Genomic DNA, 21,628 nt, shown 5'->3' with positions numbered 1-21,628 from the left:
GCACACATTCTCAGATTAGATAAAGACACAGGTGGTGCAAACTTACTCTGGGCTAAGGCTAGGGCTGGAGAAGTGCAGGGTGGGTGGATTTTTAACAAAACACAGCAGTACATAGGACTAAGAATTCAGACTTTGGAATCAGAGGCATGGCTTTTACTGGCTTGGTGGAAAGAAGATCTTGTTAAGTAACAGCTATTAAACATAGTCATTTTCTGGGGCTTAGGTATAGCTCAGTGGTAGAGTATGTGCTTAAGATATTCAAGGCCCTGGGTTCAATCTCTAGCACCAAGAACAACAAATATATTCATTTTATCACTTATAAATAGCACAGTACAGTACCTACATCACAGGGAACATGAGTGCCCAGTAGTTCCTTAGAGTGAGGAAAATTTCCATAAAGCTTATTAGAAGATGTGCCTTTTTGAAACGTGTAACATCAGCTCCTCTTGAGGAGGGGCCAACTTGTTCTGTTTGTGAAATACCTGATTCCTGGAGCACTTATTTGTCCATATTGTGAGGACAACCAAGTTTTTTGTTGTTGTTGTTACTGTTGTTTTTGTTTTTGTTTTGTGGTACTGAGCTGTGTATCCACAGCTCAGCCCAATTTTTATCTTGAGATACTGTCTCACCAAGTTTCCCAGGCTGTGTTTGAACTTGCAAGCTTCTTAACTCAACCTCTAAAGTGCCGGGATTACAGGTATGTTCTCCCTCGTCTGGCAGAACCGTGTTCTTTTTACACTTTTCTTTTTTCCATTTTTACCGGTACCGGGGATCAAACTCATGACCGCCTGCTTGCAAGGCAGGTGCTTATGCCGCTGAGCTAAATCTCCAGCCCCTAGAACCGTGTTCTTAATGCTGAGGAACATGTTCCATATTTTTCTTTTACTCTGTATCCCTGAATTAGACAATGATTTTTATTTCCCTGCTACTACTGTGATGTTACGAGGAATAGTTGCGATACCACAAGCAATAGTTTCTTCCTCTTCAAACTTGTTTCCTGGCAAGAACTCTGAAAGTAGACTTACCAACCCAGATGTGGTAGACAGAATAGTGGCCCCCAAAGATGTCCAAAATCTAATTGGTAGAATCTGTGATTATGTCATCTTACATGGCAAAAAGAGACGTTGACGATGTTGAGATAAAGAGATTATTCTGGCCTGGCCAAGTGGATCTAATCTAATCACATGAGTCTTTAAAATGAATCTTTAAAAGCTGATGGCTTTCTTTGGCTGTGATCAGAGAAAGATATAACTACAGAAGAATGGTCAGAGGGATATAGTATTGCTGGCTTTGAAGACAGGAAGTGGGCACTGAGCCAAGGAATGTGGGGAGCTTGTAGAACTGGAAAAGGCAAGGAACAGATTCTGCCTAGAGACTGCAGAAGGGGATACAGCCTGTCAGCACCTGAACTTCAGCCCAGTGAGATATGTCAGACTTCCAACCTGTACAACTGTAAGATAGATTTGTGTTGGTTTAAGCCACATAAAGTTTGTGCTAATTTGTTATAAAGGCATTAGGAGACTAATACACCATGAAATGGATCCTTCTTCCTGATTGTACCAGTCAGTACCAAGCCACTAACCCCTGACCACCACATGCAGTGTTGCTGAGACTGTAGATGTAGGATTTTCCAGGAGCGTCACTCACCAGTTTTGCAAGAAATGTGAATTGGTGCTTTCTAGAAGGGAGTTTATGGGCAAATAAATTCAGAAATATTGTATATTAAAACAATATAGGAAACTCACAGTGCACATTGAGCCTATTAAAGGCATTGGGAATTTCTGTAGCTTAAAAAATAAATGATTAACCCTGTTTAAAACAGCATTTGCCAATTTAAAGTACAATTACTTTCTTTTATTTCCTCTGAATAGTTAACAAAATGTTATAGAACATACATTCTACAAAGTACAGTTTGATATTGTTATTGTTATCAAATTTTGAGATATGATAGTTATCAAATTTTTAAGATAAAGGACACTTGTTTGATCATTGTTGGGTCCCTCAGAGGGACTGCATGAGTCACTGTGGCCTTCATTCTTTAATGTGGCTCGTGTACTCTCCAGGCTGTAACACCCTTGCTATCCGTGCAAAAAAAACAAGTGGGTAAATCCTCTGCCTCATCTTGACACCTCAGAGTCAGAATCAATGACGCTAATATATTTTAAATTACTCTTGCATTGTCTCCACCAAATGTATATTTTTGACACAACCCTGTGATCATCTTTTATTGTGAAAGTTTCATTCTGTTGAAAATAGGAATGCTGAATTAAATTTTAACTGGAACAAGAGACAGGACCTCTTCAGGTAGCTATTGAAAAGTCAGTATATTCTGGAAAATTTACATTAGGATGAAAATAAATTGCCCTTTTGGCTAAGAGTAGTGTGCATTCACTCTCATTAAGGTTGAGCTAGCTATTTAACTAAAAGTTGTTTTGAAAACTGCATTATTGGCCCTCTTGTCATATATATATGAAATGTGGTTAGTAGTTAACCTTCAATATGAAGCACAAATCTGACTGATAATGTTGACTAGGATGTAAGCTCATATGTGTATTTTTTAAGATACTTCTGATGTCTTTTTCTCTAAATATTTAAAACTATATATTTAAACATGTTCTTTCTTATGTGCTATTTAGATATATTTGGCACTGTACTTAAACGGCAGTGTACTTAAAGGGAGGATTGTTGAATTTTTGATATCTGTTATCACCCTATAAGTGTTTATTCTAGATATATGTATCCCAAAGTATTAATTCTTTTATGCTTTTTCAAATGAGACACTATGTATAAAATACAGTCTAGACAGTCTGTACATATTAAAATCTTTTTAAGTTTGAAAACTGTTAATATTTCTAGACCAATTCATATCAAAATACATACGTTACATCTATAGGTATTTTAAATCTCCATGTCCTGATTTTTATGGAGCAACCAAATTAGCCCAGAACCATACCTCTGTTTTGTATAAGACTAGTACGTGAATCTTCCACCTCACAATCTAAATTACAAGAAGATATAAATTCATGCATACAATTAACTTTAAGAAAGAGAAATTTGGGGCTGAGGATTTAGCTCAGTGGCATAAGTGCCTTGCCTTAAAGTGGGTGGTCGTGAGTTCGATCCCCGGTACCGATAAAAAAGAAAAAGACAAAAAAAAAAAAAAAAAATTAAAAAGAAAGAGAAATTTGTCTTTTAAATCTCTTAAACTAGAGTCGCTATGAAGTCCACAGGAAGATGGCAGATTGAATTGGCTCATATAGTGCCACTCTTTTCCAAAGCTTGCTAAATAATTAAATAGCACTGATGTAATTGGACTTAAGTGTACCATGTCCCTGAACAGAGGCTGCCATAGTGGAAACAGTTTAATTATTTGAGTGTATCTATGAATTTTACAATTAACACTTAGTGTAAAGTACAAATTATATTCAGTTCTCAATTATAGCATGAAACAGGGAGACAGGTTATAGGAAATTAAAAAAAAAATCAAAGAACAGAAGCAAAGGAATCTTCAGGATAAGAAAGAGCACAAATCCAGGCATGCATGGAGCAAAACACATTCCAAATGAGATTCATCAAAGAAATCGTGAAGAAGATTCGTATAGCATATTTAGCTAATGCATGTGTTGTACTTGAATGTCAAGAGAGTAACAGAAGATATGTACAGTTGGCAGTGAGTCTGTGTTTTCCTGTGAACATAATAAGTTCACAGGAAAGAAAACAAATCAGAAAAAAAATGGTTAGAGTGAAAAGGGGGAATCATGCAGGTAAAACATAAGCAGACTTTACTCAGACTCATAATTGAGAGTCATGTTTACAAAATCAGTAAAAATTGAGTACTCATGTAACCAAGTTATATTAGTGCTTTATGGGATGAAGGAGACAGAGAGGTAAGAGCAAAGAGAAGAGAGTGACATCATGTATTGTCAAAGAGAAAAACACAGTACTGGGCCAGGAGACACTTATTAGAGATGTGGTAAAATACTAATGTAGTCACATTAAATAGGTTTACAGTAAATTCCTCTGGGGAAGAATTAGTGGGATGGAGACCATCCTTAGACTGTATATAATACATTTATTCTTTGTGTGTATAACTTTGATAAGTATACCAAAAACAAGACCCCACCAAGCCAACCATAATTTAAGTCATTTGAAGTGATAATTAACTGGCAGTGGCAGAGGCTGGTATGGTATGTTGAAAAGTAGTACGGGAATGAGTTTTAGGAGACTGAAGCTTACAGTTTAGTTCTGCCATGTACTGACTACATAACTAACCATGCAGTTTAGACAAGTCACCTAATCTCTGCAAACCCCAGCTGAAACCACAAAACAGATCATCCTTCTCTCCTCTACCTGACTCAGGAATATTGGAAGAGCCAGGTGAAAAGATGTGTGAGGAGCACTTCAGGTCTGGCAGGTAGTACATAAACCCACTCCTAAGTCATGCAGTTTTCTCAGTGCACACTGGTGTATCCTGGAAGACAGAGGGAGGATTGCCCCATTTGGACAAGTTTGGCTCACTTATGTAGGAAGTTCCGAAGATATGGCTGGAATGATTATTGACCATGCCTGATTTATTAGTTCTTTCCTCCTGTGCAGCGTGGTTCACTAAGTCTGAACTCTGGTACAAGACTGGATACATTAGCCAGAGTCCTGACCATGTTGCCATGGTGTTAAAAATATTTAGTCTCGCAAGCAAAGTTTTAGAAATAATTTTTAAAACTTTGATATGATTTATTTTTCTAAAATGATTTCAGCAAAACAGGCCTTAAAGAACTGGGATAAGAACTTCAGAAAGGCAATGGGTATAAAATGGTGACTTTTAATGCAAAGCATTTACTTAAATGTGGCATGGTGGGTAAAGGTCACGTATTTCCCAAATGGAGTCCTTTCAAAGCCAAATTGTACAGAAAGGGGAGAAGATACACAGACTGAAACTTGATTCATCCCCTTAATTAATGGAAGAAGTTTGTGTTTTCCTTTGAAGCCATGACTGTGACTTCTTTAGGTAGGAAGAATGAGTTGTGCGGTCCTGGCTTCCTCCACTTGGGCTGTACTCTATTTACAAATCAGCATAGTTAATAGAATTCATTTTGTTTGTTTTTTCGTTTGAAAGAAACATCAAATACTGAAAGAGGAGCTACTGTTTTGGAAAAGTCTGAGTCAAATGTACCGAATTCAAATCTTTGCTTTACAAGCTGTGTAACCACTGGCGTGTCATTTTGTCCCCTCACATCCGGTGTCCTTATATAAAAATGAGGGAATTACTACCTGCTCCTCTGGGTATTTTAGAGGACTTAGCAGGACCATCAAAAGGAAATTCCTTCACAGATATAAGTCAAGTGGATGATGCTTACCCTTGACTGCCTTTGTGTCCCTGATCCAACTTCAGTCCATCAGCAGGTCCTGTCTGCTGTACCTTCAGAATTTGTTGTGAGACTCAGTTTACTGCTTTTCATCTCACACTGTTTCTCATCTAACCCCTCAACCTCTTCACTTGGCCATAACTTTGGGCAGATTTCTCTGATTCCATCCTTGGCCTTCTGTAAGCCAGCATCTGCCCACAGACGGATCATGGAATGCTGTTGAATTCATTGCTCTTGGAATCCAATACAACCTCAGATCCATGTCCTCAACCTTCTGCCTTGAGCACGTCTACCTTTCCAGTCTTAGCTCATGCTCTTGTTCCCTCCCCATTATGCTCTAGCCCTAGAAGCTGTCTTTGTTTTCACTTAAGACCTTTGCAGTGGCCATTCCTTTTGCCTCTAATGCCCTTCTTCCAGGTATTCTCATGCTGTAAGCCTTCCCTGCCCACCTAGCTCAGCAGCCACTTTGAATAAACACTTAATATTGCAGCCCCTTTTTGATATGACATCAATTTCTACTTATTTACTTGTATATTCATTTTCTGTCTGTGTATCTCTCTCTCTCTCTCTCTCTCTCTCTCTCTCTCTCTCTCTCTCTCTCTCTCTTTCTCTCTCTCTTCCAAATGACTTTTTATCATTTTCCTGGATGGTACCAGTAAGGACCTGCCATATGCTGCAGTTGTGCAATCAGTATGTGCTGAGAGGATGAATGAATGAATTGTAGAAATGACTCAATTTCAGATAATTTCTGTCTTCACTATGAGAGATTAGATTACTTCCTATGGCAAAGATGTCAAATAAGCATTGATTTAGAAGATTTCAAGAGATAGATTTTAAAGCTGTCTAAAGGGAAAACAATGACTGAGAAATAGTGAGTTCTTCGCCTACACATGGTTAAAAGACTATTATGATAGATGAGTAGGCTAGATCCTGTTAAAATGATAGTTGCTGGATGATTCTAAACATATGCTACAACTTTGAATTGCTAAGACTGTTATTCCTGTGCCGTTTTAGTGCCTTCTGGGCTTCTCCTTACTCAGTAAAGATTATTGGGTTCCTTCCTAGACTTAGTAAATCAACAACTAAGAAATCTAATTCTGAACACTTACAGACACAAGAATCAACTATAAAATTAGAATAGGCTTGTATCACAGGTATTCTCTTTGTAAAGTTGGCCTTGGAAGAGTATTCCTTTCTAAAAGTTGCTCTTGAGTTAAACCATGCTTCAAATATTCTTGTACTCATTCCCTCTGTAAATAATCTTTATTAGCAGAGTTATCCAATGTAGTAGTTAATGGAAAAATTCTGGCTAAAATAGGAAATCATTAAAGTGATGCCCGAATCACTTAGCCTTTTCATTTAAAACCAGTTAAATATAGCATCATTGTCTGTCTGCTGAAGCAGAGATAAGGTCTTGAATTCTGGATCAGTTGGAATCTTTCAAGTCTTACTTATAAATCCGTACACTAGTAGATCTTCTATGATCTTCTTTTGTGTTTTTAAAGTGGAATGATGACTTTCATGAATGTTACCACAAAACCTTCCCAGATATGTTTTCTCAATCTTTTAAAACTACCTTGTATAGATCTTTCAGTTTTTTATTTTAGCATAATTTAAAAATGTATGGACAAAGTGCAAAGGTAGTATAAAGAGTTCTTGTATCACTCTTATCCCATTTCCCCATTGTCAGTGCTATGATATATATGTCAAAACTAAGATACTGGCATTGATACATTTCTTTCTTTCTTTTTTATACATTTCTGTTAACTAAACACTAATCTCCATTTGAATTTTATGAGTGGCTTTTTTTCTCACTCATACCTTCTCTATATCCCAAGGCTCAGTTCTGGCGACCACACTAGGCATAGTTACTACATCTCCTCTGGCTCCTGATCTCCTCTACTTACATTTAACAGCAATATTTTCAACTTTCCATTTAACGTTTTAGAAATAGTACTTTTTCATAGTCATCTATCTGCAGTTTGCTACCAAGTAATTAAAAAATTGAAAATGCAATAAAATGAGTAACTGTGGTAAACAGATTTGAAAGCAACACAACTACTCTTGATAAGAGTATTACAAGAATTGCCCAAAGAAACCAAAGTGAGTAGTTTCCAGGCTTCAAGCTTTAGCATGCTGTAGGAATTAGGAGGACTTCAAGAGTGTCATTCATCTGGCAAGTGCATTACCAGAGTGTCTTCTATATTTCACATTCAGGAAAAGGATGTTCCTGTGTTATAATGGCAATCCTTTAGCTCTGTGTGCAGCTCCATCCTTTGGTGTGAGTGGGGTAGGCATACATACCTGAAAAATCTGTGACTCCAAAACAGGACGCAGCACTGTCAGAATCCCCTAGCTGGGCATAGAACACAGGTCTCCTTGGCCAAGCCAGAGCTCAAAGTATAGTACTATACATTTATATCAGGTCAAAGCATTTTCTTCACAGAAATGGATTTCTGGGTGCTTTTGTGACTATCCAAATAGGTTTCTGCCCAAGTAAACTGTATATCTTGGCTCTGTAGAAAATTCATAGTCCACAAATGGATTCTTTTTACATCTGATGACCAAATGGATGAAGTTACAGGGGAGCCCTTTTAGTCTTGGGAGGAGATGGAGTTTTGACCAATGTCCTTATCTCTCCCAGGTTTCTTCACCTCACTGAAGCTCATAGGGACAGGAGCCATGGGCTATAATTCTATTTTTTAGGTACCTTCGGAGAGGTCCGTGATCTAGCTGGCAACTGGCAACCCTGGAACAGATCTCTGAATGCCATTTAGTAACTGGACCTCTTCCTAAACCTTCTGCTTCGCTAATTAAAGTGAAGGAGTTCCAGCAGTGGAAATTGGTGTCCTGTAGTTAATGTTGGCCTCATTCCTTACAATTCCTTAAGCACTTTCTTAAGTATTCCACATTTTTTTCTCCAGCATCACTGTAGATGATAAAGGTAAGAGGATAGCATAAAACCAGGGGATCTGACAACACAGAGTGTAGATTCTGACTCAGCTATGTATGATCTCTGTGACTTTGCTCGTCTTCACCTAAAAATAGGAACAGTAGCAGAACTGAGCTCATAGGGTTCTTGTGAGAAGTAGAAATGAGATGGTACACACCAGGCCAGCTGACGTCTTGGCCATTTAAGGTTAACAACTTGGAGTAGTTTTCAAGGAGCTATTGGACATACAGATAAATGGCAGCGTGTCCAAATCAGAGTGAGTAAGCACTCTTGACACCATTAGGTCAAGATTTTTCCAGTACTGTAACACACAGGAAGGGGAAACACCCAAACCAAATCTATAATGGCCAACTTGGGGAATCAACTCTTTAGCGTGTTTGTTTGTTTGTTTTAGAGAAAAAAAGCAAAATTAAAAAAGGGTAGAAATATTGCTTTTTGGGCCATTTTGATGATCTTTACAAACCTCAATAAATCCCTGAACATAAAGAAAATCTACAGATTAGGAGGAGGACCTTGTTTGACCTCTTCAATCAGTTCATTTTTTTTTCAGCAAATATTTATTCTAAGCACTGAGCTAACTGCTAATTTTAAATAAACTTACTGAAATATCAAGTCATTTATAAACACAGTTTAAGAGCAAGAATTTACTCTTACTTTCTAGAGGACAGATATATTGCTACTTGGTTTTCTGATTTTTCTTCTGCTAGGAATAGGAATCAGACCTATCTCTAACAACAGTGATTAAACTGGCCGATCTGATGGTGGTGGAAAGGCACATGGTTTTCCCTCAAGTGTGCTGTAGACTCATTTACAGAAACATCTACAAAGCCCTTCTTCCTTGTGACCCATTGGAGAGATCAACAAATATTCACTGCCTCCAGTTTCAAGGCACTGTATACCTAGGAATGACAAATATCTCACTGTGCTTTTTAATATAGGATCTCTTCCCTTTCACACTTCCCCATACCCTAAAATTAAAAGTTTTAAATTGGGGCTGTTCTGACACTGATGTGTACACTATATGTATTTTTTATGCCTTAAATCATATTTACTGTAAAATGAATTATGAATCATCAGAGCCATGTGCATCGATGAGATGGAGCAAAAATGAAAAGGGAACTAATCTAATAATAAGTAAGTGACTGAGCAATATAATAAGCACCTGATTCATTTTTTAAGACAGAGGAACTCCAGGAGCTGCCCAGGCCAGCAGGAGATGGTTTGGATGGGTCTCGTGCCTTTAATTTTAATCATGTTAGGTTCATTAACTTCAGGGCTGAAGGTGTTAGAAAATTTAATAAGCATTTCAGCCTCAGAGTATCTAGTGTTCCTCTGAGGATACCATTTTTTTTCATTTCAGCTCTTCTGTTTTTCCTAACATCAGAAATTCTTTCTTCTAACAGTTCTCATCCTTCTTAACAGACACCAGCCACATTACATAAAGCCCTGTGATAGCTTCCTGGTAAAGACTTCACCAACTCCTCTACCTAACCTGCTAGGCCCTGACTACATACTACCAGGGAATACTGGACCAGTAATTCCTGGAGTCATAACTCAACTGCAGGGTACAATCATTGACAGGTTTACAGGATAACATGGCTTTAAATAGCCAAGGTCAGTGTCTGGAGGTTTCGCATTAAGACTGCTGACTGCATCCAACAAGTAAAACTATTGGCCACTTTGTTACCCATTTGAAACTATTTCTGATCCCTAACTTTATTTGCAAGCACATCCTAAGAAATCCTGACTCCCGGCAAATTGACAATGCAACTCTCTTTATGTGAAGTCTTGTTTATAGGCCACAATTCTCCCGACAGATTTACAAGTGTCTGCGGAGTTTTAAAAGGCGATTGCTTAACAGGCATTAAGTGAGACACATAGGACTGTGTAAATATTTTAGCTGGAATAGAGAACTTTTTTTAAATGTCTGAGCCAAATATTGCATTAAATCTGAAGACAGTGGCAAGCTGATGGACAGTAGTTGCCAGCTTCGTGCTTTGCCAGCGATTCTCATCGCCAAGAGTGGATATCCGAATCCGCCCACTCGCCAAGACTGTATGTTTTCAAAACAACTTTCTGTCCTTTTCTTTTCTCTTTTCTCCCTCTTACATTTTTCTCCTTTATTTCTTAATGGTCTATTGAGATGTAAACACTTTCCGTAGTAGGAACTTGTAGTCAATATGACTAACCAGGAAGAGCCGAAATGGGGACGTGGGCTCAGAGGTCAGAGGCAGTGTAGACGGCTTGCAGCTGTCCTGACTGACAATGCAGACAGGTTGCTCTTTGCTCATAAGCTTGTGTATCTCAATTAAGAGTGTCCCTGTAGCCTGCTGTTTAACTGCCAGAGACAGAAGTCTTCAGTCAGAATTGTGATGTCTTCCTTACGCTGATTTCTTAAGAGTTTGCCTTCAACAATTGATGAAAGATCCTGTCATTGATTTCTAGTGAGAATTCCTGCAAAATAAGCTTTTTAATTTCAGAAGTTGACTTCACAAGAGTACTATTGAAGAGTTCTATAGGAAAACCATTTTCCTGAGTTGAGTAATAAGTATAATGGGTTTGTTACTCTATCTCAAATATAATTTCTGTAGGAATGAGCCATTTTGCTTAATCGATCTTCACCATGCTTTTGCTGATTCCATCAATAACCTTACAGTCTTTGGCCACTGACTTTTACTAATGATACATGCATACTTCTTGAAGTAGATGTTACTGGACTGTCCCAAAATGGAGGTTCTATCTAGTCTTTAAAAACGGCTTGAATTATAATCATACATTCAGATGGTTACTTGATATAATTAATCAAGTCCAAGCATCCTAAAATTATGTGAGCTTATAATTTATATAAATGTATATGTCAAAAATCTGAGTGTGTGATGTAAATTTGCCTTTAGATAGCTCTCATACTCAGATGCCTCTGCCTGTTTTACCATACTGTAATTTACATTTAAATTAATGTGACATATTATGGTCTTTCAAAAAAACAGAGCTGGTTTTATGACCTCCAGCCTAGGCTTATGCTGTGTTACTTCTGTTGTCTTTTCTTTCTTTCTTTCCTTTTCTTTTTTTTTAATACAGGAATCAAACACAGGACCTTGTGCTTGCCAGGGAGGTGCTGTGCTGCTGAGCTGTATTCCGGGGCTTACTCTCCTTTCTTCTTTTTTTTTTTTTTTTTTTTTTTTTTTTTGTCTTTTTCTTTTTTATTGGTACCAGGATCAAACTCACGACTGCCTGCGTGCAAGGCAGGCGCTTATGCCACTGAGCTAAATCCCCCAGCCCCTTTACTCTCCTTTCTGAAGAGTAACCTGTTCCAGTGCAGCGCCACGTCTTCAGTGGCAGGCATAACAGGCAGGTTTAGCTTGTAAGTCCAACCACCTCCACAGAATGGGATGGAAAACACAGCTTTGTTTCCCACATCTCTCCCTTTCCCTCTCCCACTGTAGTATAACCTTTAGTTGTATGGAAAGAAGTTTGACCTGTATGTGTTAAAAACTGTGACAAGTTTTTTTTCCCTGTTTTACCCATCATTCTACTTCTTGTATCTTAAAGAAATAATCATGAACTCATAATGAATTTATATGGACACAAAGCCTGACTCACTGTGGGAATAATATAGCACTTCACTGTTCAACTAACGTGGAACTATTATGTGAACTATGATATATATTCCCTTGTTGAAATTATGTGTGGCTATGGGAAAAAATGTTTGTAGATTTTGTGAAATAACATGAGAAAATGTTGTATGAGTAAATATGAAAAATGTTGCTAGAATCAAAATATAAATATTTCATTGTCAAATATAAGTATATAACATCACATTTGAAGACAACTCCTATAAAATTATAGAGAATCAAGAACGGTGATATAAAGACCTCAACAGAGAAAGGAAAAAAAGAAAAAGATGCATGATAACTATATTCGGGTCATAGTACCATGACTAACTTTACTCCCTAACTTTTTTTTTTTGTCTTTTTGAGACAGGGTCTCGCTGTGCAGTTTGGGCTGGTTTTGAAATCACTTTGTAACTCAGGCTGGTCTCAAACTTGCTCCAGTCCTCCTGCCTCAGCCTCCAGAGTTCTGGGATTACTGACATGAACCACCATGCCCAGGAGACCTCCCTACTATTTTAAATATGTTTTTCAAGTTTCTGTGTGTGTGTGTGTGTGTGTGTGTGTGTGTGTATTACTCTTATAATACCCTTCATTTTTTCCCCCCAAAATGAGTTTCCTTTGCTTTAGATGCCCAAGAACTTTATCCTTGGACTGCTTGCCTGAGGCATCCAGTGACATAATCAGCCTAGAGATCAGAATCTTGGAAGTTGTGTCTTTTTCTTCCATTAAAACTCACTTTTCCTATACATTATTTGAAATACCTTGACTTTCTAAATCAGTCTTAGAAACAAACTTATGCTAAAGCCTTAATGTATTCTTCATGATCACATTTCTTTTCAAATTTGTTTTCAGTTCAAAGGGTAACTTCTAATGGTTGTGATTTTCATGGGGACTATTGGAAGGAATATTTTTTAATAAATGACTGGATCACTTAACACCCTATAAATCAAATCATGCTGAATCCATCTCTCCTTAGGCCCGGTCATGGGTATGTGATTAATGAATATTTTTCATGCTAATGTCTCACAGACAAAGGCTGCACCCATAACCACATAATCATCGCAGTGGAAATTCTGACTCAGCTGTGATGTTTGATAGGAAGGCCCTTTGCACAGTGCTTTAGACAATACCGTGCAAAGGCTACAGTCAATGGCCCAGTTTTACAAGTCTTTCCAAAAGTGCTACAGCCTGCTCGCATGTCCTCACTTAGCCCTGTCAGGTCTACTTAAATTTTTTCATGGACAGTACTCACAATCATGGGACATTAAGGTGCATTTGACCTGGGGCAGCCCCTTCCTGGGAGTGAATCAGTGTCATGGAATTCCCCTGGGCTCTAGCTTCCAGTGGGTGTTGTTTCTGTTCAAAACATTCCTCTGAGGTAAAGGCACCAGCTCTCTAGTGGCCTCCACCTCTTCTGCACATGTTCAGAGTAGCCCAGGGCATGTCTTCTTACACTGAATGACTGCGGTGTGAGATGAAGATTCTGTGAATTTTTCTTAAAGAATGGATGAGAACTCTCTAAGGAGTCCTACGTCTACCAAAGAAAACTTTATTTAAAACATCTCAGGCACATTAAGAAATAATTCAGTGTTGAAGTACCCATGTTTTGATCTTTAGTACTTGACACGGAGGAGCAGAGCTATGTTGTAGGCCTGACTCCAAACGTTTCCCCATTTTGCTGTTCCTTCTCTAGTTTAACTTCTTAAAACATGTGGCTGTAGGGTCATTTCTCTCACATCACTCTGCTCCAGCTTGGCTTCCTCCCTGCATTCCCAGCTTCCCTGGAACTGCCTTTGAAATTACAGTGACCGCAGTGTTGCTAGGATCCCTTCTTTGTCACCATCTTCCTTGCCTTTCACCAACATTACAGAGAGGTGATTGCTTTTTATTTTCCTCGCCACACTATTTTCCTCTTAGATCAGGTGATTCTGCATTCCGTCTTTTCTTCTTACTAGCTCATCCCCCCCCCACCATTGCTGACCTCTTCTCTGTGTTTGCACACTCCAGAGTTCATCTTGTAGCCTTGTCTTGCATGACTATAATTTCTCCCTGAAAATTCACCTTTTGCTGTGTCTTTGAATACCACTTTTATGTAAGTAGCTCCTTGGTGTGTGTTTCTATCCTAGCCATGTGTCATGAGTTGCAGGCTTTTTACACACAACGTGAATATCTACTTAATATTTCAGACCTAACTTGTGCTAGATAATACTCTTTGATTTTCAGCCTCAAGCTTGCTTAGGGCTTTTTTTCACTCTGATTAAACATCTTCACAAAGAGATTTTATCAGAGCACTCTGAAGAATACTGCAAACTTCCCATGTCTTTGGTAGCTTTTGGACTCCTTTCCCTAATCAGGGTGGTTCTGATGCTCTTCATTGCTCACCTGTAACTTGGGGGGGACTGCTGAGATGAAGCAGCTTTTCTGTCCTACAGATATTCTCTCCCTTGGAGCTATGCATACTGTGGATACAGGGCACCAGTGACCCAAAATAGAAAGAGGAGCTCCTTGGGGTCCAGATATACTTATCTTATCCCAAATGGCACATTCAGGCCCATCTTATTTCCTTTTTCTTGAAAAATATTTTCTCCTCTTAAACTATCCTTGACCTTTTTAATTCAACCTGTGAGTTATCTTTCTTGGATGTTAGTTATTCAAGGAATTGTGGGACTGTTATCCTCTAATCTTTCTTGAAACTAAAAGACTAGAACCATGGACAATATGTTGTACAACCAGGCTTCTTGCCACCTGAGCGTTTTAAATGGCTTGTCTTACTTGCTTTCTCTCTGCTGACTCACAATACCCAACATTTACTGCTTGAAGGAGGAGAGGTTTATTTTGGCTTATGGATTTTAGCGGTCTCAGGGAACAGTAGACTGACACCAAGTTAGGAGGGGCATGGAGGGAAGCTGCTCATATCACGGCAGCCAGGAAAGCAGAGAACAAAGGGAAGAGCTGGGGAGGGATGAACCCCTCCAGGCCATGCCCCCGTGACCCACCCTTTCGTCTAGGCCCCACATATTTGACTATAGCATCCCGGGATCCAGTCACATCCCCAAACCATCTCTTTCTGTGAACAAACGAGGCCTTTGTTTAACATTCTGCATTTAAACCATGACACAGAAGATGTAAAATATAGATAGATAGATAGATAGATAGATAGATAGATAGATAGAGATCAGCCTGTTTTGTTCAATACAGAAAATGCTTTTTTTCTGTATGTTTGTTTAGGTTCTCAAAAGATTTTATGTATCAAAAACTTGGAGTCTGAGCGTTGTTAAATAACTTTCTGAGCAAGTACATGCAAAGTAAGAATAAATAAATGTATCTTTAAGAGTAATTCATAAGTAATTAAATATTTATTAGATTTTTCTTAATTATATTTAGGTCCTGCCTCTATATCTTGTCACCCATACTTTTAAAGTGGTTCAATAAATTTTATTACTTTGCTGTTAGGAATCAAAATGAAAAAGTAGATAATCACCTATGCTTTTTAACCTGATGTCTAAAATGGCAAAACATTCTGGGCCATAGCTTTACTTTGGCTAAAATGATTCATGAGTACTTAACTTTTAAATGGTGAGACTCTCAATTTACTCTCCAGTATTTCATTGTGACCTGGTTTTTTAAATTTGTTTTCTCATCATGATTACCTATTAATGGCTAACTTTAGAAATGAGTAACTTTTTAATAGTCAAAAGTGTTACAAAGAAGAAAATAAAAGCAAGAGAAACTAGAGAGGCTTCAACTTTTGACAGTGGAACCGCTGGCTGCACCAGTGTCTGAGGCAACTTTGGTGGTCTTGCAGTATTGCAGAAGAGTCTTCTGGTTGGACAATGGGCGGCATTTGTGTATTTGCCCGTGACCTCTCTCCTTTCTGCACCGCCAGTCTCCAGTGTCATCATTAATTAGTCTTTAGGTCTCCCATTCGTCTGCTTAAAAAACAACGCAGATAAGCCAAGTTAATAAATTGAGGTGGCTGAGCTGCCTGGCCCCTGGAACCTGTGACTGTGTGGACAGTCAGAGGGCAGCCCTCTCCTTGATTGTGTAGAGAAGTTTAATTCCCAGGGCCACATAGGAGTCCCAGGTTGTAGAGCTGCAGAAAGGACCTGTGAGCACAGCAGTGGAGCTGCTGTCACTTGTCCTGGCTTCAGTTTCTAATTTCAAAACCAGGAGGCTCAGAGGCCTGGGGAATAATGCCATACTTTGCTCCATCTTTCTCTAGGGGTTGACCTGCAAATTCTCACAACAGATGATGGAACTTCAGCAGAGGAATAAAAATCATTATTCTTGTGTTGTGCACAGGAGATTTGCGTTATGACAGATTCCCATAAATGTAGCCCATAGCATCAGTAGCACATGATCCCCAGCCATGAGTCTCTCGCTGTTCCTGCGCTGACATTTCTCCCAACCAATTTCACTAAATCATAAAAATAATAGGTAATATTTATGAGCCTCCCCACTATGCCAAGCACTCTGCAAACCATTTTACATGCATTACCTCATTTAATTGCCATATCATACCTGGGGTGGAGGGTGGTCCCATTTTGCAGATGAGAGCAAAAAGCCTCACCCGACATAAATCCAGATAGATATTGATGCAAGCATAAAACCTTTACCACCACATGACATGGCCCCATAAAACTTGAACTGTTTGATGAGCGTGGAGTCCATCACCACATCCAGAACAATGAAGATCTGTAGTGATCAACCCCTTTAAAGCAGGGAAGAGTGGGAGATATACTTTGGAACTCATGGAAACAAATTTTGCCTTCAGCTTTGCTTTGGGCACAGAGAAATAACTTTGAAGAAATTATTGTCATGTCTTCATTTACCCTATTACTAAATTGTAAGCATGCCTCATATTATCTGTGTTTGTGAAAAATTATTCTATAAAAATAGAACTATTAGAATTTGGATGTTTTCAAACTTTGAAGAATCCAAACCTCTAGCAACTTATGAGAAATTCTCTTTTTCCTTCTGATATGTTCTTAGTTCTCATGCTGTGGTGTGTATGTTAGCCTCAGGAATCTCTAATTTGATAGTTCTGGGTAACTTGCATATCTGTGAATTTTTGAAAAATCTTTTTAAATTTCTAGTATTGGAGAATGACTAGAGAAAGGACCAGGGCCCTTAATGCTTTGAGACTAGTCCTTTAATAGTTTTTGCTTCTCTTTATTTTGAGAGAACTACAAAGCAAAATATTTTACCTGTCCCAGATAGTTGTTTCGCCATCTCTAAGAGGAAAATTAAAAATGATAGATTTATATTTAGAATGAACTAATTATTTTTCCCTTGAGTTCAGATAAACAAGGAGTGACAAGGAGCCTGCATCATTGACACCCAAATGTAGAACACAGCTTGTCCCACAGCACAAGCTCAGCAAATACATGTTCTCGAGTGAGTCTAATTCTGAACTTCTCTTCACAGCAAGTGAGAAACAGATGATGGTGGTGTGCAGGGAGTCCCCGAAGGAGTATCTCCAGCCTTTCAAGAACAAGCTAGAGGAGTTCTTCCAGAAAGGTAGGAGAATTTTTTATGGCGGTTATCATATAGGTAAGTGTAGTATTGCATTTAATGTCTCGTTCATTATAAGAAACACCGTTAATAGCCAACACTATTAAGGAAAGAGATTGCTGTCAATTAAACTATGATGTGCATTATATGATGCATCCCAACATCAGAAATGTAAATGTAAATGTTCCATCAATTTGGAGCTGCATAATATAAAACTACAGTTAGGTATGTAGGGTCAGAGCAGAAGAATGCCTGACACTTATGGGTTAAGTCAGGAAAGATTCAACCAAGGAAATATTTTTGTGCAGACATCAAAAAGAACACAGGTGATAGTGACAGCAGTGGCAACAGTAAATCCATGCCCTCAGTGATTCTATCTGCTACATCTTATGCTAGTGAATCACATGCATTTGCTCCTCTGGCTCTGCTCTGAGTAAGCGTTACTCTCAGTCTAGGGTGTAGATGCGGAAATGAGACTGAGCAGTTTCATCAGACATGTGACATTCCAGGCAGAAGAAGGCACTGCAACCTCAGAATGGCAAGACTTGGTGCAGCCAACAAAAAACTCAAGACCAAGGGGGGAAGGCATTGCACAATGGTACTTGCCAAAGAAGCTGAACTTTACATTATAGACAACAGGTGATACTGAAAAATAGTATGTACCGGAATAGCATGTTCATGTTGGGTGTTTGGTGTATGGATTTTCCCTTTTGGTTTTTTTTCCCTCTTTGCTTTTCACTGTTAAGAAATGCATTACAATTAACAGCAATTTAAAAATGTTGGAAGAGTGAGAGATTGATAAGGAGCTTGAGCAAAAGCAATGGTAAGGAAAAATAAAAAAGGAAGGGACATAGTTAAAAGTCTGTTAGGAGGATCATAACTTATTAGGTGAAACTGGAGAAAAGTCTCTCTCTCTCTCTCTCTCTCTCTCTCTCTCTCTCTCTTTCTGTCTCTCTTTCTCGGATAACTGTATTTATATGGATGAGGAAGACTAGAAAATCAGCTGAACTTTAGGTATGTTATCTTTGACATCCATGTGAGAGACTTGGTCAATATGGTGTGCTCATGGGACAGAGCTGGGCGAAACACTGGAAGTTGCTGCTTAAGTCATAGAAGCAATGACATGGCCCACTGAAAGGATGCAGAATAGTCCCTGAAGTGTCACCAGATCTGAGCACAGGGAATCAAAGTGTTGAGCAAAGATGCTTCTATACTTCTACAGTAGAGCTTATATAGATTATTTAGCAAGAAAACCAGTATTTTTATTAGGGATTGTCTCTCTCATGAAGTATTAAGCAATTGCATTCTTTATGCCTGAGAAGTCATATGCTTTGTGTCAGTTGATTCATAATTAAGATTATTTTTATTTATGCTGTAATTCAGTTCTGCTAACAATCATGTTGATTTAATTTTTCATTTGTAAGTCATATCCTGTTGTCACATGCAAAAGGAGATGATGTGTTTGTCCTTATTGTCTTTTATTATACTTTCCTTCTCAAAATATCCTTAGTGTTGACAAGTCAATTGTATTTGTACTTAACTAATTTCATTTCCTGAGCATAACTGAAAGTCATAATGGTATGACTTTTCAGGGCTGCAATCCCCATGGAATCTAAACCTTTACTTTTTTCCCTTCTTCTTTTCTACAGAGGGCTCTTGTTGCTTCCAATTTACCACTGAGTTCAGAGTAATCTTGTACAGGCACCTTTTTTTTTAAAAGCTCATACTTTCCCACCCTCAGATCAAACATGGTCATAATGATATAGCCCTCAAAAATGTGATGCTCACATTAAAAGTTCCCATAAACGTGGCAGGGATCCTATAATTGAAAGAAGGCGCATGGCAGCTGATTAGATCCCAGGTATAGATCTTGTAGGTGGTCTTTTCATGCTGTTAAATTGGTCATTTGTATTTATAGCTTTGGCAGGGAGGGCTGGAACCTAAACTGGCTCTAAGACCAGTGCTCTCCCATGGCCTTACAAGTGGGTTTATCTCATTTTCCATTAATTTCCATTAATTTATCTGATATCTATGAGTTGTGCCAAGTTCAAAATGAATCTGCCTGAACCATTTGGTCCCTACTTTCTCAAAGTATTTCCTAAGATTCTGTGACCAGCTGTTTATAGGTGTCCTTCATGTCAAAAAATTTTTCTGGTAGAAAATAAATAAATTTACCAAGCTAAAAGCTAGCACCTTTGATTTCCCACACTGAATGCAACTGAAATCATGTTTTAAAGTGCTCAGTAACCATAGCATCTGTGACTGTTCTGCCTGGCCCTGCTTATGTGGCTTTTCCCTCATCTTACACACACAGCCTGGCTCATGCTAGAGAGGAACAATGATTTGTTCAGTTAATAAACGAAGAGCCTGAATAACATGAAGTACCTGGAGACTATTTCTTTTTCTTACATAAATTTTTTGTTTGTTTGTTTGTTTAAATCACTTCAAAATTGGTAAATCATGCTAGAATCTGTTGAGGTGCATTTTTGGTCTATAATACATGTCTGTAATCCGTCCTCCCAGATATGAGAACAGCTTTCTGTGTTGGGTACATGCACGTATCCCGTTCTTAACCCATAGTTCCTACTATGTAATTTGGTATGTAATCTAGCACCTAGATCATATTAGATTGGCGAGCGCTATAGCTGCACCTCTAAACTGCAGAAAAACAGTGCATTATTAAAAACTCTCTTTACTTTAATCTCAAAAAAGGTCGTAATAACTCATCTGATTCACTATGTTCAACCACTAAGGAAGCGAGTGGGTGATCTAGACAGTGAGACCTGGGAGACAGGATAATTCTTGTGTGATCACAAGGAAGAAACAGGGCAGGGGACACGCACTCCAGAAGGCACCAGCGGAGATGATGTCAGCTGTCATCAAATGATCAAAATTAAGATAATCTGATGTTCTTGGTCACTAAAATAACAGAGCAGAAGGTAGAGAAAGCTGTTTTATCAGAGGCCTGTTAAGTAGCCCTTACCAGAAAGGATTTGTTTGAATCTTTTTTCTCAGAAATTTCCACAAAGAATTCATATTTTCCCTCCAAAGTAAATTTTTCTCTCCCTCTGTCCCTACTCTTTCCTCAAGCTTTTTCTCCCAGCTCCCTCCTCTCTGTACATCTCCTGTCTTCCCCATCCCAAACTAAAATCTTGACTCCTTTATTTTGAGCTGGTAGCTATGAGACTTTCTTTTTAATAGCTCTAATTCTCTTTTTCTTTCTCTTCAGTGAAAAGTTGTGCAAAGAGAAGTGTCTAAATTCTTTGTAATGTGTATATAATACTAATACAGCTGGAAAGAAATTGCCCTCCCGAAAAGAAAAGAAATAAAAACTGTGGACCAATCTAAAGTTCTAAATAAATCTAATAGTCACTTGCATGACCTAATGGAACTTATTCCTGGAATAGGAAGATGATGTGATACTGGGAAGTCTATTAATATAATTCATCCCTATTAATAGATCTTAGGAGAAAATTCATATAGTCATTGCTTAGCATTAAATGCTTAAAAAGGCATTTGACAAAATTCAACATCCATTTATTTTAAAAGCTTAGCAAAACATTAAATTTTTTTTTTTGTCGGTACTGGGGATCGAACTCACGACTTGCTTGCAAAGCAGGTGCTTATGCTGCTAAGCTAAATCCCCAGCCCAATATTTTATACTTTGTTAGTGCAATAATAAAAACTGTCACAGTCCCAAATTGTTAGCTTGGATCACAAAGAAAAGACCAATCTACCTAATATAAAACAGTTCTAAGAGAATTGTTATGAACGGTGTCAGAAATTGCTCTTAAAACATGAAATGATGCCACTCACAAGACATGTAGATTACACTGTGAAATATCTTTTTCTTCCTGGAAGATTGACACAACGTAAGTTTGGTAATGAAGTATATTGGCGATACATTAAACAGACTAAGATAAATGTCATACTCTTATATTGTTTTTATATGCTGATACATGCAAATACTTATTTCTTAAAGCCTTATTTTTATTGTAAAATATGATAGACAATATAGGTGACCATACTGAAAATGTTAAATTATGATACAGTCAACCTTTCATATATGTGAGGTCTGTATTTCTGAATGTAATGATGCATGAATCAAAAATGACTAGACTAAAATTGCAATTCAGATTTTTTTCAAGACTCTGCTTTCTGTTCATACTTCCTCTATTACTGTATCA

At 38.2% G+C, this 21,628-nt stretch overlaps 1 protein-coding gene across 8 annotated transcripts in view; it reads left to right on the top strand.

Moving 5' to 3' along the window:
* The window catches only part of Fmn1 (formin 1), a 400,542-nt gene that overhangs the window by 290,133 nt on the left and 88,781 nt on the right, over nt 1-21,628 (top strand). For all 8 annotated transcript variants that reach the window (XM_063250323.1, XM_063250322.1, XM_063250324.1 and 5 more), the window contains one exon: nt 17,355-17,447. In XM_063250323.1, coding sequence (XP_063106393.1) covers nt 17,355-17,447 — 93 coding nt within the window. The remainder of the gene's footprint in view (nt 1-17,354; nt 17,448-21,628) is intronic.

The sequence above is a fragment of the Cavia porcellus genome, unplaced genomic scaffold, assembly GCF_034190915.1.
Source record: "Cavia porcellus strain 051 isolate PalLab524CR breed Dunkin Hartley unplaced genomic scaffold, mCavPor4.1 scaffold_6, whole genome shotgun sequence".
In the NCBI taxonomy this organism is placed as follows: domain Eukaryota; kingdom Metazoa; phylum Chordata; class Mammalia; order Rodentia; family Caviidae; genus Cavia; species Cavia porcellus.
Note: the sequence above shows the minus strand (reverse complement) of the source record. Positions and strands in the feature narration are given on the sequence as shown.